This window comes from Chiloscyllium plagiosum, chromosome 3, assembly GCF_004010195.1.
Source record: "Chiloscyllium plagiosum isolate BGI_BamShark_2017 chromosome 3, ASM401019v2, whole genome shotgun sequence".
NCBI classification, from domain to species: domain Eukaryota; kingdom Metazoa; phylum Chordata; class Chondrichthyes; order Orectolobiformes; family Hemiscylliidae; genus Chiloscyllium; species Chiloscyllium plagiosum.
The window spans coordinates 124,058,311-124,080,149 of NC_057712.1; the positions used below are offsets into that span (position 1 = coordinate 124,058,311).

At 43.3% G+C, this 21,839-nt stretch overlaps 1 protein-coding gene across 2 annotated transcripts in view; it reads left to right on the forward strand.

Annotated features, from left to right (window-relative positions):
• Positions 1–21,839, forward strand: part of kif6 (kinesin family member 6) — a 565,092-nt gene that overhangs the window by 3,768 nt on the left and 539,485 nt on the right. For both annotated transcript variants that reach the window (XM_043687249.1, XM_043687250.1), the window contains exon 2: positions 16,141–16,247. In XM_043687249.1, the coding sequence (XP_043543184.1) occupies positions 16,141–16,247 (107 nt within the window). The remainder of the gene's footprint in view (positions 1–16,140; positions 16,248–21,839) is intronic.

The window sequence follows — 21,839 nt, forward strand, 5'->3', positions numbered from 1 at the left end:
CCAACTCTCGTGCCTCCCCTCCCCAACTCTCGTGTCTCCCCTCCCCGTCCTCCCCAACTCTCGTGTCTCCCCTGTCCTCGACACTGTTTTACTTCTCTCACCTCACACTTTGACCTTCCTGTTCCCACATACTTTTACTCCTCTTTAATGCCATCCCACTCTTTGTCCCCTGACCTCTGACAAAGCCCACAACTCTTTTGCAATCCCCCCCATTTTGTTCCCCAATTCCTTGATTAACCTCCCTCCCACTCTCCCATCTTCATCTGTCTTCCCCACTCTCCCATGGTCCTTACTCCTCTTGACCTCTCTCGGTTGGATAAGTGAAGGGTACAAAGTTGTACAGGAGCATAATGTTGAATATCCAAATGCATGTTATCAAAAGTGAAAACTGTAAGAACAGTGGAAGCTGTAAATCAGAAACAAAGGTAGAGATTTCCAGAAAAGCTCAGCAGGTCTGGCAGCGTCTGGAGAGAAATCAGAGTTGATGTTTGGAGTCAACTGACTCTTCCTCATCAAAAGTGGAAATTGGAATACACCGGTAATAGAGCATACAGTATGCTTGGCTTTGTTAAAAGGATCATAGAGTACAAAATTATTTTAGATAAAAACAACCACAGATGCTGGCATTCAAAGTACACAAGCAGGAGGCTGGAAGAACACAGCCAGGCAGGGAGCATCAGGAAGAGGAGGTCAATGTTTCAGGTGTAATCCTTTTCCAGGACATGGCATAGGTGTAAGGGGAGCTGCAGAAAAAGGGTGAAGTGGGGGAGGGGTGGTGATGTAGGGATAGGTAAATGCATAAAGCGTATGACCTGATTGGTCGATGAGAGGAATGAATCCAGTTGGTAGCTGGAAGGAAGGGTCAATCAGAGCAATAGAAGGGAGGGGGAGCAGCTGGAAAGGGAGGTTATTTGAAATTGGAGAACTGTGTTCTCCTACCTCTACCTCACCACTCTGCTTCTCCCTCCGCCACCCCCCTTTATCTGAAGCTTCCTTTACACCCACCCCCTGCTTTGAAGAAGGATTACATCCAAAACGTTGACTTGTCCACTTCCTGATGCTGCCTGGCTTGCTATGTTCTTCCAGTCTCCTGTTTGTCTATCATAGAGTATAAAAGCAGTGAGATTATCTCTGGCTCCATAAGATACTAGTTAGACCTGATCAGAAAACTAACACACCAGCCTTGTTTTTATTGAAATGACAGAGGAGGCTTGAAGTGGTGAATGGCCTCCTTCTGCTAATTTGTACGTTTATAGGACCTCAGCTGGAGTGTTGTGTATTGTGGCTGAGTGCCACACTTTAGGAAGAATGTGAATGCATTGGAGAGGTGCAGAAGAGGTTTCCAAGAGTTGATCCAGGGATGAGACACTTCAGTTAGGAAGATGGATCATGATGGTTCGGACTGTTTTCCTTGGAGAAGAGAAAGATAAAAGCAGATTTGAGTGAAGTTTTCAAAATCAGGGGCCTGGATAGGGAAAAATTGATCCAACTTGTAAAAGGATCGAGAACAAGAGGATGCAGGTTTAAAGTGACTTGCAAAAGAAGTAAATGCAATGTAATTAAAAATACTTCTTCAGGTTAGGGAACGAAATGCCTGGAAATGCAATGGAAGCAGATTCAATCAAGGCCTTAGGTGATTATTTAAATAGAAGCAATCTGCAGAGTAATGCTGACAGCGCCATTCTTCTGCTCTAAGTCATGATGCTGACTTGGTCCGCTGGTGCAAACATGATGGACTGAAGGCTGCTTTCTACACCATAAACGATTCAATGATTTTACAGACCTTTAAAGCAACATTTTTTTTTAAAGTTTAAAAAGTTTCAGCTCTTTATACCCAACACTGACTACCATGACTGAATAAGCATCATGTTCTTGCCTGTGCTTCTATCAGATTCTCTGCAAATCATTTAGCATGTGAGCTAAAGATGAAAACTAACAAGACTTTGTACAAAAGTCAGGATAGTGCTATGATTCAATATTCAAAAGTGCTCAATAAAGCTTGATGCTCCTTATTTTTGTTTAAAATCTAGTGACTTTATTTGTAGAACTTAGAAAACTTGTGTTCATGAATAACTTGTCTTTCTCACTTGCTTCTGATCAACTTTGTATGCAATTGCAAACTTCTCATTGAGTATGTATAATTGGTGTTTGTGTTACTCATTACACTTAACTACTTAAATTATGTCTGTTGAATGAGTCAATTTTCTCTTTACATTGAAATTTATCTGAATGCTCACTTGCTTTTCTTCTGAGCTCCAGTATCTGCATATACCTTTTAATCATTTAAGAACTTAATGGACAATTTCTCTGGCACCTGTTGCAAGAACTATGGAATACTTGCTGCCACCATCCTCTTTACTGTTAGGGATCTACCAGGCCTGTCATTCTGATGTGGTCGAGGAAAACGATTTGTAATCTAATGAGAAGAGCCTTTGTTATCATGCAATAAACTAGATCTTCTTTAAGACAATCCAGTGCAAGTTGCATTGATATTGTTCACATTGTTAATGTCATGTCATAGAGTTATACAACATGAAAACAGCCCCTTCTGTTCAACTCCTCTGCACTGTCCAGATATCCTAAACTGGTCTAGTCCCATTTGCCACATTTGGCCCATATCCCTCAAACGTTAAGCTTTTCATTCCTCAGACCATCCTTATGAACCTCCTCTCGGGTGCTGGCAGGTGGGACTAGATTGGGTTGGGATATCTGGTCGGCATGGACGGGTTGGACTGAAGGGTCTGTTTCCATGCTGTACATCTCTATATCCCTCTTAAGCTCTTCATATTCATGTACCCATCCAGATGCCTTTTAAATGTTGTAGTTGTAACAGCCTCCGCCGCCACCTCATTCAACACATGCACCACTCTGTGCATGAAAAAGTTGCCCCCGGTCCCTTTTAATTCTTTCTCATCTCTCCTTGGCTATTCACCTAATCTTTGCCCTTCATGTTATAAACCTCCATAGGATCACCCTTCAGCCTCTGATGCTCCAGGGAAATAAGTTCCAGGGACACCAGAACTGAATGCAGTATTCCAAAAGATGTTAGGTCTTGCCTTCGAGATCTAAAGCCATTCTCCTTTTCTGAGTCTCTGTGACACTATATTGGGTGGTATAGTAGACAGTGTATTTGGCGGCCTCCCTACCCAAGTCTGACTTTGCAACTTTGCTATTCTCCAGAATGCATTCTTTTGAACTTGTGTGGATAGGTTTCAGGATTGAAGCATGTTGACTTTGATTCTGTTGTTGATAGTGTGAGGTCTTGGTCCCTTTAAACTGCAATACCCTTGCATTAGATTTTCTTTACTGAGGAAGTCCTGCTGAAACAGGAAATTGCTCCATTTTAATATTAGGCGAAACTTTTATTTTCATGAATTTTCTTCATAGATAAATGTTGTCCTGTTAAAACTGGTAGGGTCTTTTTGACAATATCCTGGATCTCCCTATCAGGCAATGTTTTCTTGATAGTGACCTTCCCATGCCAGTCTTTTTTTTAGATTCCCTACAGTGTGGAAACAGGCCCTTCGGCCCAACCAGCCCACACCGACCCTTCAAAGAGTAACCCATCCAGACCCATTTCCCTTTTGACTAATGCACCTAACACTATGGACAATTTAGCATGACCAATTCACCTGACCTGCACATTTTTGGACTATGGGAGGAAACCGGAGCACCTGGTGGAAACACACGCAGACATGGGGAGAATGTGCAAACTCCACAGACAGTCACTTGAGACTGGAATCGAACCTGGGACCCTGGTGCTGTGAGGCAGCAGTGCTAACTGCTGAGCCACTGTGCCGCCCCATGGCGTTGTATACATCAGATTTCAGTGTGTATTAGCAAAGATTTTATTTTCGATCTGAGGGTGTATCTATGTTGAAGTGTGTAAACTCATTAGGGCGGATGCTTTCATTCACCCACTATTGCTGGGAAATCACTATGTTCACTTGCTTAACTGTGCTCCCTGAGGATTTCATCATGTTTGGAAATATTTCTGTTACTGGTACTAATGATCCTTCTTAGGAAGCTACAGGAATAAAATGTTTTGCTTGAATTTGTCAACTCAGCATCTAACATCAGGATTGGATCTGTTATCAGTATTTGCCAAACAGCATTGCATCCTCAACTAAATCAGTTGAGAATGCATCAATGCGCTTAAATAGGGAATGCTACTCATTGACTGATCAATTGTATTTCCTCAGAAACTTTGCTGTTTTGTTTTGCAGTCTAAATTCTCTCCTGTATTAATAAGAGTGGAAGACATTTCTGCCAATTCCAAATAGTTACATTTCCTTTTTGTTAATGGTATGCAGCAAATTTCTTATGCAAACATAACTGATGTCAATCGATTTTATCTTCTGTTTGGGTTCTATGGTGACCTTAAGGTCATAACAAATTTTCGCCCAGATGTCCTATTGGGTTCTGGTTTGCAATCCTGATCTTTAATTGGTTTGAAACACTTCTGGACACTGGATTTATTTAAGGATGTGATTAAGAGGCTGCCTAAGGGTAAGAAAAAAAAAATCACTCTACTTATTTAAGGTACAACAGGTAATATATAATACAAGAAATGGGTAACTCAGTAAATTCTTAAGAAGTGTAGGAGTTGGGTCATGTTGCAGCTATACAGGACATTGGTTAGGCCAGTTTTGGAACACTGCATTCAATTCTGGTCTCCCTCCTACAAGAAGATTGCTGTGAAACTTGAATGAGTTCAGAAAAGATTTACAAGTATGTTGCCAGGGATTGAGGGTTTGAGCTATGGGGAGAAGCTGAATAGGCTAGCACTATTTTCCCTGGAGCATTGGAGGCTGAGGGGTGACCTTATAGAAGTTAATAAGATCATGAGGGGCACGGTTAGGGTGAATACCAAGGTCTTTTCCCCAGGGTAGGGGAGTCCAAAATTAGAGGGCATAGGTTTAAGGTGGGAGAGCAAAAGACATCAAAGGGACCTAAGAAGTAACTTGTGTGTGCAGAGGGCAGTGCATGTATAGAATGAGCTGCCAGTGAAAATGGTGGAGGCTGGTACAATTTACAGCATTTAAAAGGCATCTGGATGGGTATATGAAGAGGAAAGGTTGAGAGAGATGTGGGTCAAATGCTGGCAAATGGGACTGGATTCATTTAGGATATCTGTCAGTATGGACGAGTTGGACTGAAGGGTGTGTTTCCATGCTGGACAGCTCCAGGACTCAATGATTCTTAAATTAATACAATGGAATATACAGGAACACACTAGTATTTAAAATTATGCTAATAATTGGATTACCACGATTAGACAATACCTTACTAACCCACATAAAACAACAGTGTTTAATTTTACACTCTGAATCAGAATTCCTACTCATGAGGTTCCAATGCAGTGGCACCACCAGCCTACACTTGTGCTGCCTTCATTCTGATATGAATCGCGAATGTGGATTAGAAATGGAAAATGACAGAAACCATGTCTGGCGTGGGAAGGATAAGTTTTTTTTCTATGTATGAGTGATATAAGCTCTGCAAGGAATAATTCTACTAATCACACCCTTTTGTGGTACAGGATGAAGACATTTGTAATCATAGTAACCTGCATGTGAAATGTATGCAGTATGCATACATGGGATACAAATCCTATGTGGGGTACAATCATCTTTGGTCTTTTGGTTATTGATACTTTAATCCCCTCCCTGCTCGCTATGTTGGAACTTTGGGGCTTCGGGGCTTATGCTCACCACTCAGAACATGGTTTTGAAGTGCGCCTGACTGTTCTGGCTCCCCATACCCAGAGTCTGGATGAAGAGTTCGGACTCTGAAGTTCTCAGTTGGGGTTGAGTCAGTTGATGTGTTTAGATATATGTTGGGTCTACCGACTAAGTACCTGGTTTTGTCTACTTTTGCTGGTTTGGTGAGCCCAGTTTTCACCTCAGGTAGTGCGTGAGAACTTGTCATTCAAGTCGCTTTTTGCTTCGAATTGTTGGTCTTCTAATGGTTGTGGGTGGTTGTTGAGGTTCACGCTGTTGGTGTTGTTGGTTCGGAAAGCCCTGAGTTTGACAGCACTTATTTGGATTTCTCCAATTGGCTTTCTCCTTTCAGATGTCTTTTGTTACAATGAGGTTTGGTTTGGATTCCCTGTTTTTGGTTCAGCCTCTGTGGTTCTTTTCCGCAGCTGCTCGTGAGGGATGTCTGTGGGGAAACTTTTCATGCAGGGACTTGTTGTTGAAAAGGAACTCTCTGATGAGATCAGGGATGGCAGTTATACTAACTGAGTGCCCCATTATCTCTGTTCAAATCTGTAGTTTTCATTGAGCTTTTGATGTTCTCGTCTGAAGTTAATTGGAATATGAGTGAATGGGTTTTGATTGAGGTTAAATGTCCACAATCTCTGTAGGCCCCATAGTGTCTGCACTGTGTAGCCTGAAGCGTAAAAGCTGTCTTTGGTTAGGTTCTGTTGGTTTCAGTCGATTGTTCCTTTAGACAGGAGGTGTAAATTGGGATTCCAGGCTGAACAATAGTCCCAGTTTTTACCTAATAGTCCCAGACTGCAAAATCCATTCTGCTGGTTGTTTATGTATTACTCGCAGAACTCGGACCAGCTGTCCATTTTCTTTTTAAAGTTTTGTAAGTCCACGTCTCTGCCAAAATCCAGGATTTTGTCCATATGTTTTAATGTTGCTTGACCTTACAGTCCCTTGACTATTGCTCAGAAACCAAATTATTGATGGGAGTAATCTTGCTACTACAGCCATGCCTTCTTCCTCAGCACCAACCTATGCAGTCATCTTATTCCCCATGTACTCCTGACAACGTTCAAACCATCTCATTTGACCAAACCGTGATAACCGTTATCTATCGTATCTCCAGAAATTGTTCTCTGTGCAGATCCTCAGCTCCATGCTTACAGCCGTGCACCAACATCTTCTGTCACTACAGTCAGCTCTGTTCCAGCTCTCTCTCCCAGACCTGCAAAGGACCCCTTAGAAAGATCCAAGCCGTTAACAAATGCTTTTTCTTTGCCCTATCGCACATCAAAGATCGTAAGTACACCAAAATCTTTCATACTTGCCTCCTGTCACAGACCACCTCCAACACTCTGGACCCTAACCCTATCCCTGGCCGCCTCCTCGATCTACCCAACACAATTAACCATCCGGTTGCTCAGCTTCTTCCACTGATGATGATGACACCATTTCCACTGACGCCGCTGCTGACGTCATTTCCGCTGACCGTGTCGTGGCCGATCACACTGCTTCCCCCGGATGCAGCTGACCACGTTGCTTACACTGATGGGGCCGATCACGCTGCTTTGCCGGATGCAGTTGACCATGTGACGACTGTTGACACTGCCGGTCTCATTGCTATTTTGGCGTCTGTCTACGTGTTTGTTTCTACACATGTACCCACGCCAGAGGCAATCTCCACCCCAACTGCTAATTCCAGATTAACATCAAGCCTTAGCCCCAAATCCCAGCCAGGTATTCACCATCCAGCATCCCCCACCCCCCTCCCCCTGACCTCCCCCTCATTTAAGATGAACAGTCCGCCATCAGCAAAGGACTCACCTTCATTCCCCTACGCGCATTTGTCAACAAGTTTTGCACGTCTAGGTGTCAAACTCTTTTTTAACATTTCCACTGATTCTGCCTTTGTGCCTACTTCTTCAAAAGTGAATCTAACCCACCCTCTGAAGACTCCTTTCCTGTTTCCAAAACATCCCATCCTCCTGGCCATCCCCTTTTGGCCTCCTGTTGTCCCTTGATCTCTTTATCTTCAATTGCCGTCATGACATCAATCGCCAGAATCTCTCCACCCGTCTCACCTACTCCAACCTCTCCCTACCAGAATGCACGCTGTCTGCTCCAACCCCAACCTCAATATTAAACCCACTGCCTTTAAACCCCCTCTTTCCCCCCCCACCCCCCCCAACCACAATAAGGATAGATTCCTTTACTTCTCACATACCAAATCTCTAAATCCAACGCATCATCCTCTACCATTTTCAACACCTTCAGTCAGACCCCACTCCAAAAAGATATTTCCTTCCTTCCCCATTCACCCCACCCATCTGCTTTCCATAGCGATGGTTCACTCTGTGACTCTGTCGTCAGTTCTACATTCCCCACCAATCTCTCCACACCTGGCACCTTTCTCTGCCACTGCAGGGAGTGCAGCACCTGCTCCTATACCTCCCCTTTCCCCTCCACCCAAGACCCCAAACAATCATTCCAAATCTTGCAGAGATTCATCTGCACTACTTCTAACCTGGCCTATTGCATCCATTGCTCCCAATGTGATCTCCTCTACTGGTCACTGGTTTAGAAGATGCAGTTGGACCAACCTCAGTGAGTCACTGCAGTTGATCTTGTAGGTATGGAGGGACCAAGCGCAGACTCAGGGACTGGTTCGTGGAACATCTGCACTCTGTACACTGTAATCACGCCACCTTCCAGTTGCCAGCCATTTCAATTCCCTCTCACACTCCTTCAGCGAAATGACCATCTTGGGTCTCCTCCACTGTCAAAATGAGGCCACACGCAAACTGCACGAACAACACCTCATAATCTGCCTCAGGAGCTTGCAGCCCAGTGGACTGAGCATGAGTTCATCTGTTTCAAAATCTTTCCAGCCCCAACCTCATTCCAGGTCCAGCCCTCCCTCTCCTCACTGCCTTCTTGACCTGAGCTGACCTCATCTAACCTGTCCATCTTCCTTCCCACCTATCCACTCCACGATTCCCACTGACCAATCACAATAATCCCCTACCTGCATCCACCTATCACCATCCTATCTACCTTTCCTGCATCCACTTAACACCATCCCAACTATCTTTCCCCCAGCCCCACTCCCTCTCTGAGCTCCCTTCCCCTTCCCCTTCCTCAGTCCTGACAAAGGATCCTGATCCAAAACACCAACTTTCCTGCTCCTCTGATACTGTCTGACCGGCTGTGTTTTTCCAGCTCCACATTTTATCAACTATTGCTCATTGGATGTTGCTTGACCAGTTGGTCCATAACTGGCTTATCATTGAACAGTGGTTTCTTGACTTTGAGTCCTTCCATCATTTGAGTAAGGTTCAAATCAAAACTCACATTGATGTTCCAGGGCGAGATTTCCTTGAAGTGTGAAGTCCTTCACGAGATAAGTTTGCTACATAGTAGTAAATAATTAGTCGTAGTATACCTTTTAATCTTCAGTGCTATGCCTCCTGCATGATGACTTGAATGGCATCCTCTGCATTGCTGTAGGCTGTAAATGGTGATTCTTCAATCATGGTGCACCATCTGATAATATGGCTTAAAATTTGTGAGATCGCTATTAATTTAAATATTCAATGTCTATTATATTCGTTCATGGGATGTGGGCATTATTAGCTAGGCCATCATTTCTTGTACATCCCTAATTGCCCAGGAGAAAGTGGCAGTGAGCTACCTTCTTGAATGTTGCAGTCCCTAGGGGGGACACAGTGCTGGAAGAGAGGGAGTTTCAGGATTTTGAGCCAGTGGCAATATAGTTCCAAGCCAGGATGGCGTGTGACATGGAGGGGCACTTGCACGTGGTGGTGTTCCCATGCATTTGCTATTATGTCCTTCTAAGTTCTAGTGGTCACTTGTTTAGAAGATGCAGTTGGACCAACCTCAGTGAGTCACTGCAGTTGATCTTGTAGATATGGCAGCAGTGTGTACTATCTTTCGGTGATGAAGGGAGTGAGTGTTATAGGTAGTGTGAGTAGTGCCAATTTCTTGATGTCCCATCCAAAGGAGGTTTTCTCTCTAATCTTCCAGGATATAGCTTTGTTAAATAACTTGACAATGTCAACTCATTTAAAGCTTTATGGACATCATATGTTGTCATTCAGACTACCTGTATTCACTGACAATATCAATGCGAAATGATGGTCCATCTATAACTGCTATTCCTTCTCCAAACAAATGAGATTTTCTTTGTCTCATTCCAAAAGATTATTGCAGCCAGAGAATCTTTTTCTGCTGCTGTGCCATTAACTCTGGAAAACCTCTGATTTGGTCACCTCCTATTTCTCATCTACATAATGCCCCCAGAAACATAATTTTGAAAACAGAAAGAAATGTTGCTCAACAGCCAATACTTACCATCTGGGCTGAATGGCCTCCTTTTGTCTTGTGGTATTTCTGTGATAAATATGGGAAATTATGAAACCATTCTCATCGATTGTTACTGATTCTACCTGCGACTGAACCAGATGGGTCACAGCCTTGGTTGTCTATTTGACACTGAGCCAAACTACCAACCCCACATTCTCTTTCTAACTGAGGAAACCATTGCCCATCTTTTCTGCAGGCTCAGCTTATATGGTGTAAACCTCATTCACATCTTTATTCTCTCCAGAACTGACTATTCAAGTGTTCTCCTGCTCAGCCATAAATCTGTCATGAACCTGAACTAATCACAAACACTGCTGCCTTTGTCTTACTCCATATTACAGCTCATTCACCTATCAACCTGACCTTGATGACCTACAAAAGCGCCATGGTTTTAAAAATTCTTATTCTACTTGTAAGATTTTCCATGGTCTCATCCCTCAATCTCTGCCATATCTTCCAATCCCACAATCTTTTGTCATTACACTTCTCTGACTCTGGCCTCCTGTATGTCCATAAATTATACTGCTCTGCTATCAGCTGGGCTGTCGGCTACCTGTGCCCACCGAAATTTCATATTTTATTGCTCCAGTTTGTTACTCCTTGCTTGTCCTTTTAATTTGTTTTTTTTAAACTACCCAATAGAGCAGCCTGCTCGTCACCTGACCCAATTCCTCTTTATGTGGTTCACTGTCAGATTTTGTCTGATAGTGAGCTTGTGAAATTCCAAGAAACACGTCTGCTTTAAAAATGCAATGTGTTGGTGTAATCTGCTCAAATATTTCAACCAAATTGCATCAGATGCTGTGTTTAGAACCTCCAATAACCTTTTCTCAATGAAGGTGTTCCTACAATTCATCTGTAATGACCTTTTGAGCAATTTGCTTGTCGTCAGTTATGCTGGTGGGTGTGCAATTTCCTAACTTATTGGTCTTTTAAAATATTGGCACCATGTGTTAGTCCATGGTATTCAGCACATTATTAAATATATGATAACGGGATTGTTTCTTGCAGCAATCTGTGTGAATGGCATTATGTTCAACAGCATGAATTTATTTTTTGACGCAAAAACAGAAATTGTTGGAAAAGCTCAACAGATCTGTCAGCATCTGTGAAGAGAAATCAGAGTTAATGTTTCCGGTCTGGTGACCTTTCCTCAGAACGGTTTACGTTTTTTTAAATTCTCTTAATCTAGATTACATTCATCTTCAGTTTGCATTTTGAACTTTAGTATCATATGATACATTGTTGTCTTCTGTAGTGAAGACACATGCACAATTTCCATCTAAAATCTCTGTTCTGAGAGTTGACCGAAATCGGATCCGATGAATTGGTTAATGAATTTCTGCCTCTTGAAAAAATATATTTATTATTACCACTGTAATTATCTGCAGGGTCCAAATGACTGTTCTGATATCCATATGCAGTGCATTTTAACATGATCATATTGAAAACAGAACAGGCTCAAAGAGAACAATGGCCTACAGCAGTTCCTATTTCCATTGTTTCTATGTTTAATAGTATTCTCCTGAGAGCTTCTTTCTTCAAGACTGAAATATTTCTGCATAAGTATGATTTTTGTTTGAATAATATCAGTTAACCTGTCTGGTTAAAGATTACAATGAAACTTTTTAATTCGAGGGACATAGAGCTTTTTTTCTATTCAGAGGACGTTGTTGCAAATGTTTTCCATATTGTAAAGTTGCCTAATTAATGGGGGTTGGTTAGTTTCCTTCATAACACTAGTCCTTTTATAGTCTAGCTCTAGTATAAAAGTTTGACCAGTTAGCCTGATAATGTTTAAATGGGAATATGGTCTATATCTCACTGTTTAATTGAAAATTGCTGACAATTCCCAGCATATGCCATGGGAACACAACTGTGCAGGGGAATCACACACCCAATCTGCTTTGTATGGGTTTTTGTTTTATCATGTTACATTTCTGTGCAGACTATTTTATCCTCAATATTCTACATTTTAAGTACCACCAGAATATTACCTGCGGCACCAGGGGCCCAAACATTTTAGACCACTGTGAAAAATGCCTACTGCTCCATTACCCGCCCTCGTTCAGGGAACTCCGACCACAATGTGTTTCTTCTCCCAGCTTACAGGCAAAAGGTCAAGCAGGAGACCCACTCGTGGATACAGGTCCAGTGCTGGTCGGAGGAGGCAGAGGATCAACTCCGGTGCTGTCTGGAATCGGCTGATTGGATCATGTTCAAACAGTCCACAGATACCTTGGACGAGTACGCCACCACCGTCACAGACATTATCAGCAAATGCGTGGAGGACTGCATGCCGAGGAAGTCAGTCCGGGTATTCCCCAATAGGAAACTCCTGGATGAGTCAAGACATACAGAACCTGCTAAAAACCAGGTGTGAGGCCTTCAGATCAGAAGACCCACTCAAATATAAGGAATCCAAGTATGACTTTGGCAGAGCCATTAAGACAGCCAAGGACCAATACTGATCCAAACTCGAGACCCAGACAGACACCTGGCGACTATGGCAAGGACTGAATGACATCACAGTTTCTGAAAAGAGACAGTGCAAGATAGCAGATGATGACACATCCCTCCACATCGCCTTAATCCCTTCTATGCTCGCTTTGAGCAGAATTTAGGCAGAGAGGTAACACCTATTCTGACAAGACCTGATGAACCTATCCCAACAGTCCCTGCCTCAGAGATCAGATCAGTTTTCCTTTGTGTGAATCCAAGGAAAGCGATGGGACCAGCTGGAGTACCAGACCATGCACTCAGACCATGCGCAGATCAATGGACAGAGGTTTTCTCGGACATCTTCAACCTCTCCCTACAGCAGGCCACTGTCCCTGCCTGTTTCAAGAGGGCCAACATCATCCCTGTGCCTAAGAAGGCTCATGCAGCATGTCTCAATGACTACGCCCAGTGGCCCTAACTTCGATGGTCATGAAGTGCTTTGAAAGGCTGGTCATGGCATTAATTAACTCCAGCCTCCTCACTACTCAGGCAAACTGGCGTGAGTCATCAGACCAATACATCCACGTCGGATGCCATTTCACTTGCCCTTCACTCCCCCAGAACATCTTGACACCAAGAACAGCGACATAAGAATCCTGCTCATTGACTACAGTTCAGCCTTCGACAGTATTAGTCCCTGAAATCGGATTACTAAAGTTAGTGAGATTGGACTACGCCCCACTCGCAACTGGATCCTCAGTTTCCTTACCCACCAGCCACAATCAGTGAAGATTGGGGGCAATATTTCATCCTCACTAACATTCAACACTGGAGTCCCTCAGGGTGCGTGCTCAGCCCCCTGCTGTACTCATTGTATACCTGTGACGACATCGCCAAATACCAGACTAATGGCATTTACAGGTTCGCTGATGACACTACCTTAGTCGGTCGAATCTCAGATGGTGACAAAACAGACTACAGACGGGAGGTGAAAGACCTGGATAAATGGTGCACTAGGAACAACCTAGCTCTCAATACTGACAAAACCAAGGAACTCGTTATTGACTTTTGGCGGGATGTTGTTCACGCCCACCTACACAGAGGTGGAACGAGTGGAGAGTGTCAAACTCCTGGGAGTTGTCATCCACACCAAGCTTTCTAGGACTCTTCATGTGGATGCACTGGTTACAAAAGCCCAACAATGTCTCTTCTTCCTCAGACAGCTGAGGAAATTTGGCATGACCGAAAATAGAGGAGAAAGTGAGGTCTGCAGATGCTGGAGATCAGAGCTGAAAATGTGTTGCTGGAAAAGCGCAGCAGGTCAGGCAGCATCCAGGGAACAGGAGAATCGACGTTTCGGGCATAAGCCCTTCTTCAGGAATGATCTTTGTAGAGGTAGGAAGAGATCATTCCTGAAGAAGGGCTTATGCCCGAAATGTCGATTCTCCTGTTCCCTGGATGCTGCCTGACCTGCTGCGCTTTTCTAGCAACACCATTTTCAGCTCATGACAGAAAATACCCTTGCCAACTTTTATAGGTGCATCATCAAGAGCATTCTGTTTGGATGTATCATTATCTGGTGTGGCAACTGTACCATTCAAGATCAGAGATGGTTACAGAGAGTGGTGAGCTCTGCCCGGACAATCACAAAGGCCAACCTCCCATCTATAGAATCCATCTACCAGGCCCGCTGTCAAGGAAGGGCTGCCAGCATTGTCAAAGATCCATCCCACCCTGACAATGTTTTTCTTACAACCTCCACCACCGGGGACAAGGTACAAAAGCCTGAATACATGCACCAGCCAGTTTCGAAACAGTTTCTACCCTACTGTTGTTCGACTACTGAATGGACTCTCAAACTCTTAACATTCGCCTGTGTCTGTGTTTTGTTTTTGCCGCTGTTTACCTATTATTTACTTATGTATGCTACTTAACTCTGTGATCTGCCAGTATTGCTCACAAGACAAAGCATTTCACTGTGCCTCGGTACACATTACAATAAATTCAATTCAATTCAATTGACTACATTCTAACCCACCTCCAAATCATACAACCCTTCACATTTTACTTTTTATTCCCTTTATTTTTCATATCCTTTTCCTTCAACTCTTTTGATCCATCTCATTTCGTCACAACACCTAAATTTTTATTTCTTCTTGCTATCATATACCCAGATCCCCTTAAGCTCTCATGAACTCAAGTATGACCACAAAATTTAAATGCTTCACTATGAATGAATTAAGGGTTTTGGGCAATAAAATTGCCAATTTGTGTTCAGCAAATGTATTAAGTCAGCTTGGACTTAACCACAAAGTAGGTGGAATGTTGTACTAAGCAGTGGCTTTACATTTTGTACAGTAGGGCTAGTGCCTCCCTCATCTCCATCCAAGGCCCTAAAGGAGCCTTCCACATCCATCAAAGTATTACCTGCACACCCACCAATATCATGTATCGTATCCGTTGCTCCCGATGTGGTCTCCTCTACATTGGGGAGATTGGACGCCTCCTAGCAGAGAGCTTTAGGGAACATCTCTGGGACACCCGCACCAATCAATCACACCACCCTGGGGCCCAACACTTCAACTCCTCTCCCACTCAGCCCCGAGGACATGGAGGTCCTGAACTGCCTCCACCGCCGCTCCCTCACTACCCAATGCCTGGAGGAAGAACGCTTCATCTTCCGCCTCGGAACACTTCAACCCCAGGGCATCAATGTGGGGGCTTCTGCCCGAAACGTCGATTTTCCTGCTCCTCGGATGCTGCCTGAACTGCTGTGCTTTTCCAGCACCACTAATCCAGAGTCTGGTTTCCAGCATCTGCAGTCATTGTTTTTACCGAATTGGAGTAGTGGCTTGTGGATGGCTCAGTGGTTAGCGCTGGGTTCAATTCCAGCCTTGGGTTACGCTGTGTGGAGTTTGCATGTTCTCCCCATGTCTGTGTGGGTTTCCACCAGATGCTCCAGTCGCTTCCCACAGGTCCAGAAATGTGCAGATTAGGTGGATTGGCCATGCTAAATTGCCCATAGTGTCCAGAGATTACAAACTGAATGGATTAACCATGGTAAATGTAGGGTTACAGGGATAGGGTGAGAGTCCTGATCTGGGTGGGATGTTTTTCAGAAGGTCAGTGCAGACTCAATAGGCTGAATGGCCTCTTTTCACTCTTATAAGGATTCATTGGTTTATGATTTGGTGTGTTTGCCAAACCTAATGTTTTGTGGACAAAAAGAAGTTGATTGCTTATTGCTTGGACTTCAATATGCCTAAACACTAGCTTGAAAGGCACTGAGCTGATTATAATCAAGGCTTAATTGAAGGAGTGCTGCATTGTTGGAGCTGTCCCTTTTGGAGGAAATGGTAAACTAAGGCGACAATGTTTGAAGAAAGGGTTCTTGCAGAGTTGATAACATTCAGTGAAAACCACCGAATTCAGATAAATTCATTGCTTTGCCTTTTGTTGGAATAGTGCTGCATGCAATTTAGCAAATTTTATTTTGGCTGTGAAGAATATGGAAAGCATAAAGAAAATACATTTTCTTTTCATCTAATTAAAATATGTTAGATCTGAGGTTATCTAAAATGTAATTTTTCTTTCACAGCTTTATTCTTTAGCTGAAGATAGTGGAAATCCAGTGTTGGAGTTTGTCATTCCACATGATGCAGCTGATGGATTTATAAATAACAAACGTGAAAGCTTTAAATTTAAGTAAGTATCAGCATTATTTCGCCTTCTTGCATCATGTCATTAAGTGGCAATCATCTAAACAAACTGGAAATCAAGGCTTTTATAGAACTATTTGAGGTTTGAGGAAAAAGCTTTAGACTTCTAGCTTTATATTTATACAGAGTAATTGAATTAACTATAGGGATTGTGTTTTTGCGGATTTTGAAAGATTAACTGTCTAATTTTATTGTCTGTATTAAACTTGAACTGGTACTAACTGCTGTGTGAGTAACTCTTTTTCAAAACGTGTAAGTATCCCCTTTATAATCTACTTCTTGGTAGTGGCAGGGATTTCTTCTTTGTCCCAGATTTTCAGGAAGAATTAATGTGGATGACAGATGAGCTTTGTTCCTCTGCGATTAAAAATATCTGCAGGAAGTCTGTACACTCCTGCAGTTTTTCCATTCTTTGTGTTTAATGGCAGCTTCGACTTGGACCACACTTGGTGGGAGTTCAGGATAATCTTTCGGGATTCTAGGGATTTCCTCAACATGTTCTTATCTACCTTTTGTATGGTGGCTAAGCAGCTCTTTGAAGCATTCTCTTCATTGGAGGCTGATGTTTTCTTTGCCTCGCAAAAGGATTCTGTCCTAATTCCACAGTAGTTTGAGGTAGAGTGTCAGGTTTGCATATTGCCTTGCTGGCACCAAAGAAGTCCTGGCTCTTATGCTTGTTGGCTAGGAGTTGCTGCTCTTTGGCTTTCTCAGTCCACCATTGACTCCCCAAATTTTTCTTTGTAATTCTATCTTTGTTCTTTGCCTTCCTTGCTGGTGAGGTAGCTTTGCCAGGTGTGGCAAACTTTCTTTGTTTTGTTGATAATGGCTTGGATGATATGGTGGTTCTTATTGAACTAGTCTTAGTATTTCTTGATCTTGTAGCCAACTTCAGGGATGTTCACCATCTTCAAGCAAGGACTGTGGGAGCTGCTGATGAGCCTCCCTACTGCATTGCCAGGAAGATTATCACCTAAGTCCTCATCAACCACCTTCTCTCAGTCTATGAAGAAACCCTTCCAGAAAGCTGGGTGGCTTTGATAAAATCGTGGAACTATGGACATAATTTTCACTGCTCGACGACCCCAGGAACAATACCAAATACAACATAGCCTTCATCGATCTGAACCAAGGCTTTTATTTCAGTCAGTTGGGAAGTTCTATTGAAGACCCTGTCAAGGGCTGGCTGTTTAGAGAAATTTATCAACGCTCTCTCCTGCACTCAAGATGTTGAAAATGGTCCTCACCAGTGAAACATTTAAGGTCAAGACTGGGATCAAGCAGGGATGTATCATTGCCTCTACCTTTTCATCTCCATTTTCCTCGCCACCATCCTTCATCTTGTTAAGAACAAACCTCAGTGGTGTTAATGTTGAAATCCAAGAAGAAGATATTGCTTGTGGAATTTCAGTATGACTATGATAACACCACCTCAGCTTACTTGGAGAGTCTTATAACCTTGCTTACTGCATTTGCGGACTGCTTACTGCCATGGGGCGACATGGTGGCTCAATGGTTAGCACTGCTGCCTCTCAGTGCCAGGGACCAGGTTTGATTCCAGCCTCTGAGGACTGTCTGTGTGGAGTTTGTACATTTTCTCCGTGTCTGCATGGATATCCTCCAGGTGCTTTGGTTTCCTCCCACAGTCCAAAGATGTGCAGGTTAGGTCAATTGGCCATGCCAAATTGCCCGTAGGGATATGTAGGTTAGGTGCATTAGTTAGGGGAATAGGTATAGGGGGTTACTTGTTGGGCCAAAGGGCCTGTGTCCACACTGTAGGGATGCTAATTCTTTTAAAAAAAATGCTAATTCATACCAAAGAATCAGTCTCGGCCTCAACCTCAAGAATACTCCAGTCCTTTGCAAACCTGCCCCATGGCAAGTTCCAGTCCATCCAGACGTGGAGCATTTCACTGCCTGAGGAGCTACCTCTTATCTAAGGCTTACACTGATGCGAAGATCCAACACTAGTTCCAATCTTTGAGTGTCACTTCTGGATGCCTCATGATATGAATCTTTGAACGCAACACCTGTGCTGATAATAAGATCCTTGTGTATAAGGCAGTTATCTTTCCTTTCATCTCTCCCAAATGGGTCAGAAACCTGGACTACTGTTAGATGCTATCGCAATGCCCTGAAGAAGTACCATTAATGCTGATGAGCTGGATTCTCTCATTAGCTGAGAGGGCAGGCATACTAACATCAGCATTCTTGAGTCAGCTAATAACACCAGCATTGAGGCCATGATCATTTGAAACCAGCCTTGCTGGGCTGGCAATCTGCTTAGGATGCCTGAGTTCTGAGTGTCAATGCAAATCATCTTTGCCCAGCTCAAGGAAAGCATTCAAGCATGAGGAGGACAAAGGCAGCACTTCAGTTACTCCCTGAAGGCCACCTTCAAGAAATGAGCCCTCCACTATCACCTGATGAAGAGGCATCACTCCGAAAGCTAGTGTGCTTCGAATTAAACCTGTTGGACTATAACTTGGTGTTGTGTGATTTTTAACTTTGTACACCCCAGTCCAACACCGGCATCTCCAAATTCAAGAAATACAGCATGGATGTCAATAGCTGGGTGACTCTGTCTCACAAGAAGCCAACTTGGAGCAACTTCTGAGTGGAGAGTCTTCGTGAACACCAGTTGGCAAGAGCAGATATGCAAAAGGAGCTTTAAGTAAGAAAGTCAGTGATCCGAGTCCCAGGACCAATTTCATCTTTGGGAAATACCTGCTAATTGTGTGTAATTGGAGATATGGTTCTAGGATTGGGCTGATCAACCACACATGGACGCACAGAATTCATGACCAGTAACATGGAATTTCCAAGGTAAACCGTTATACCTGTTAGCAAGAGATTGCTGATAACTTCTTGGGAATGTGACAGCTCTTATGTCCCTTAGTGATCATACCAACAAAAGTATATATTTGAAGGTTGAAAGTTTTGAGGTGCTGCAACATTGTCTGGCTGTGTGCTTACCTCACCATTATTGCACATTCTTGTGTAGTCTTTACTACAGTGTTGGACACCTGATGGGTAGAGTCCAGGTTTAAGGTTCTTAAATGGGCAACACTTTCTGAAGTTATGCTCCCTGGTTCTGGACTCTTCCAGGAGGGGAGATGACCTTTTCCACATTTACTGTGTCAAGTCTCCCAAGAATCTTGCATCTTTCAATAACGCCTCCTCTTATTATTCTAATGAGTTGGTTTGGAAGATACTGTTGAAAGAACATTAGTGAGTTGCTGCAGTGCAGATTTGAGAAAGTACACACTACTGTCACTGCGTGGTGGCAGAGAGTAAGTGAATGTTGGAAGGTGGTGGATTTGATGCCAGTCAAGTGGCTGCTTTGTCCTGGATGGTATCAAACCTTGTTATTGGAGCTGCACTCATGCAAGCAAGTGGAGAGTATACGAACACACTTCTAACTTAGGCCTTGTCAGGCCTTGGGAGACAGGAGGTCACAGAATCCTAGAATCATAAAGATGTACAGCACAGAAATAGACCTTTCGGTCCAACTCATCCATGCCAATCTGATATCCTAACTTCATCTAGTCCCATTTTCCAGCACTTACCCCATATCCCTCTAAATCCTTCCTATTCATATACCCATCCAAATGCCTTTTAAATACTTTCATTGTACTAGCCTCCACCACTTCCTTTTTCTGTGTGGAAATGTTGCCCCTTAAACCCTTTTTAATTTTTTCCCCTCTCACCTGAAGCTGATGCCTTCTAGTTCTGGACCCCCCCCGCCATCCCAGGGAAGAGTTCTTATCTATTTACTTTTTAAAAATATATTTGTATGAAAAAGAAGAAAACTCTTTCTTTTGAATATTACAACAAATACAAAACCAAACAATACAAACCAATATTAAAAAACAAAACCGCTGATTACATAAATAAATATTAACTAATAATTAAGCTACAAAAGGAAATATTGACAATAATAATAATGATAACAACCATAACAGAGCTCAGCAAAACAAAGCAATAGCCCTCAATCGTCGAGCGCCTAAGTTTATGCATATTCATATATTCGTAGTTCGTCCCCTCTTACTTAGAATCGTCACAGCTATATAAAGGCTCTTATTAGTATAGCGGACAAATCTGTACCTATATAGTCCAAAAAGGGCTACCATGTCTTATAGAAATTCTCAGTTTTATGGTGCACCATATTCGTCAGAAAGTCTAAGGGGATGTGCTCCATGATAAGCTTATGCCAACCCACCAGCCCCCTGGGATTGTCCGACACCTACCCTGATAGAATGTTCTTTCTGGCACAAAAGGTGAGGATGCTGAAAAGCCGTTTTTTTGTTAATTCTCTTTCATTAGATGCACACAAAGCCGAGCTGAAGAGATACCAAGTCCCTCTCCACATCTCTGTCCCCAAGGCCTTCTCTATATTGCATACCACAGCACTCTAGTATGCCCACAGTCTGCGGCATGACCAAAGACAATGAGTAAGGGTGCCCACGCTCACTTTACACTTAGGACACATTGAAGATGCTCCCGCTTTAAATTTAGCGAGGCGGTCTGTGGCCAGATGGACCCTGTGGAGAATCTTCAATTGCAAGGCGTGGGTCCTGTTGCAAATCGAGATCCTTCTTGCATTTTCCCAGATATCCTCCCATATTTCAGAAGAGATCTCAACATCTAACTCCCTCTCCCATATCCTACAAAGCCGTTTGGTTTCATCCGAGGGACCGTCTCCCAATAGGTGATAAGCGTTGCTAACAGATAATGTACTCTCAGCACTCAACACCCTCTTCTCCATGTCAGACACATAAGGATCATAGAAGTGTGGTCTCTTTTGTATGAAGTTCCTAATTTGAAAGAAATGAAAGAGGTTCTTAATGGGCAATTCATATTTCCGAGCCAACTGGTCAAAAGACATCAGTGTGTCCCCTTCGAATAAATCACCCAGACAAGACATACCCCCTAGCTGCCCATAGTTTAAACCCAGAGTACGTCATCCCTGGCTGAAAGCCCAGCATAGCAACTATGGGTGTCAAAAATGATGTTTTGGCAATATTGCCCTCACCCTGACGCATTGCCCTCCATGCCTTGACAGTATTGATGACCATTGGCCTATGCTAATATTCCTTAACTGTTCTCATTTTTTTCTAAAAACAGCAGGCTAACGAGGGGGTATCTCACCTGAGGTACTTCGATGTCCAACCAAAGTGTGTGAGGGCCCTCTGGGCCCAATCATTCACGTAAGATAGCAATGACCTTAACTCATAGAACATAGAACAATACAGCACAGAACAGGCTCTTCCGCCCACGATGTTGTGCCGAACATTTGTCCTAGCTTTAGCACCCATCCATGTACCTATCCAATTGCCGCTTAAAGGTCACCAAAGATTCTGACTCTACCACTCCCACAGGCAGCGCATTCCATGCCCCCACCACTCTTTGGGTAAAGAACCTACCCCTGACATCTCCCCTATACCTTCCACCTTAAATTTATGTCCCCTTGTAACACTCTGTGCACCCGGGGAAAAAGTTTCTGACTGTCTACTCTATCTATTCCTCTGATCATCTTATAAACCACTATCAAGTCACCCCACATCCTTCGCCGTTCCAA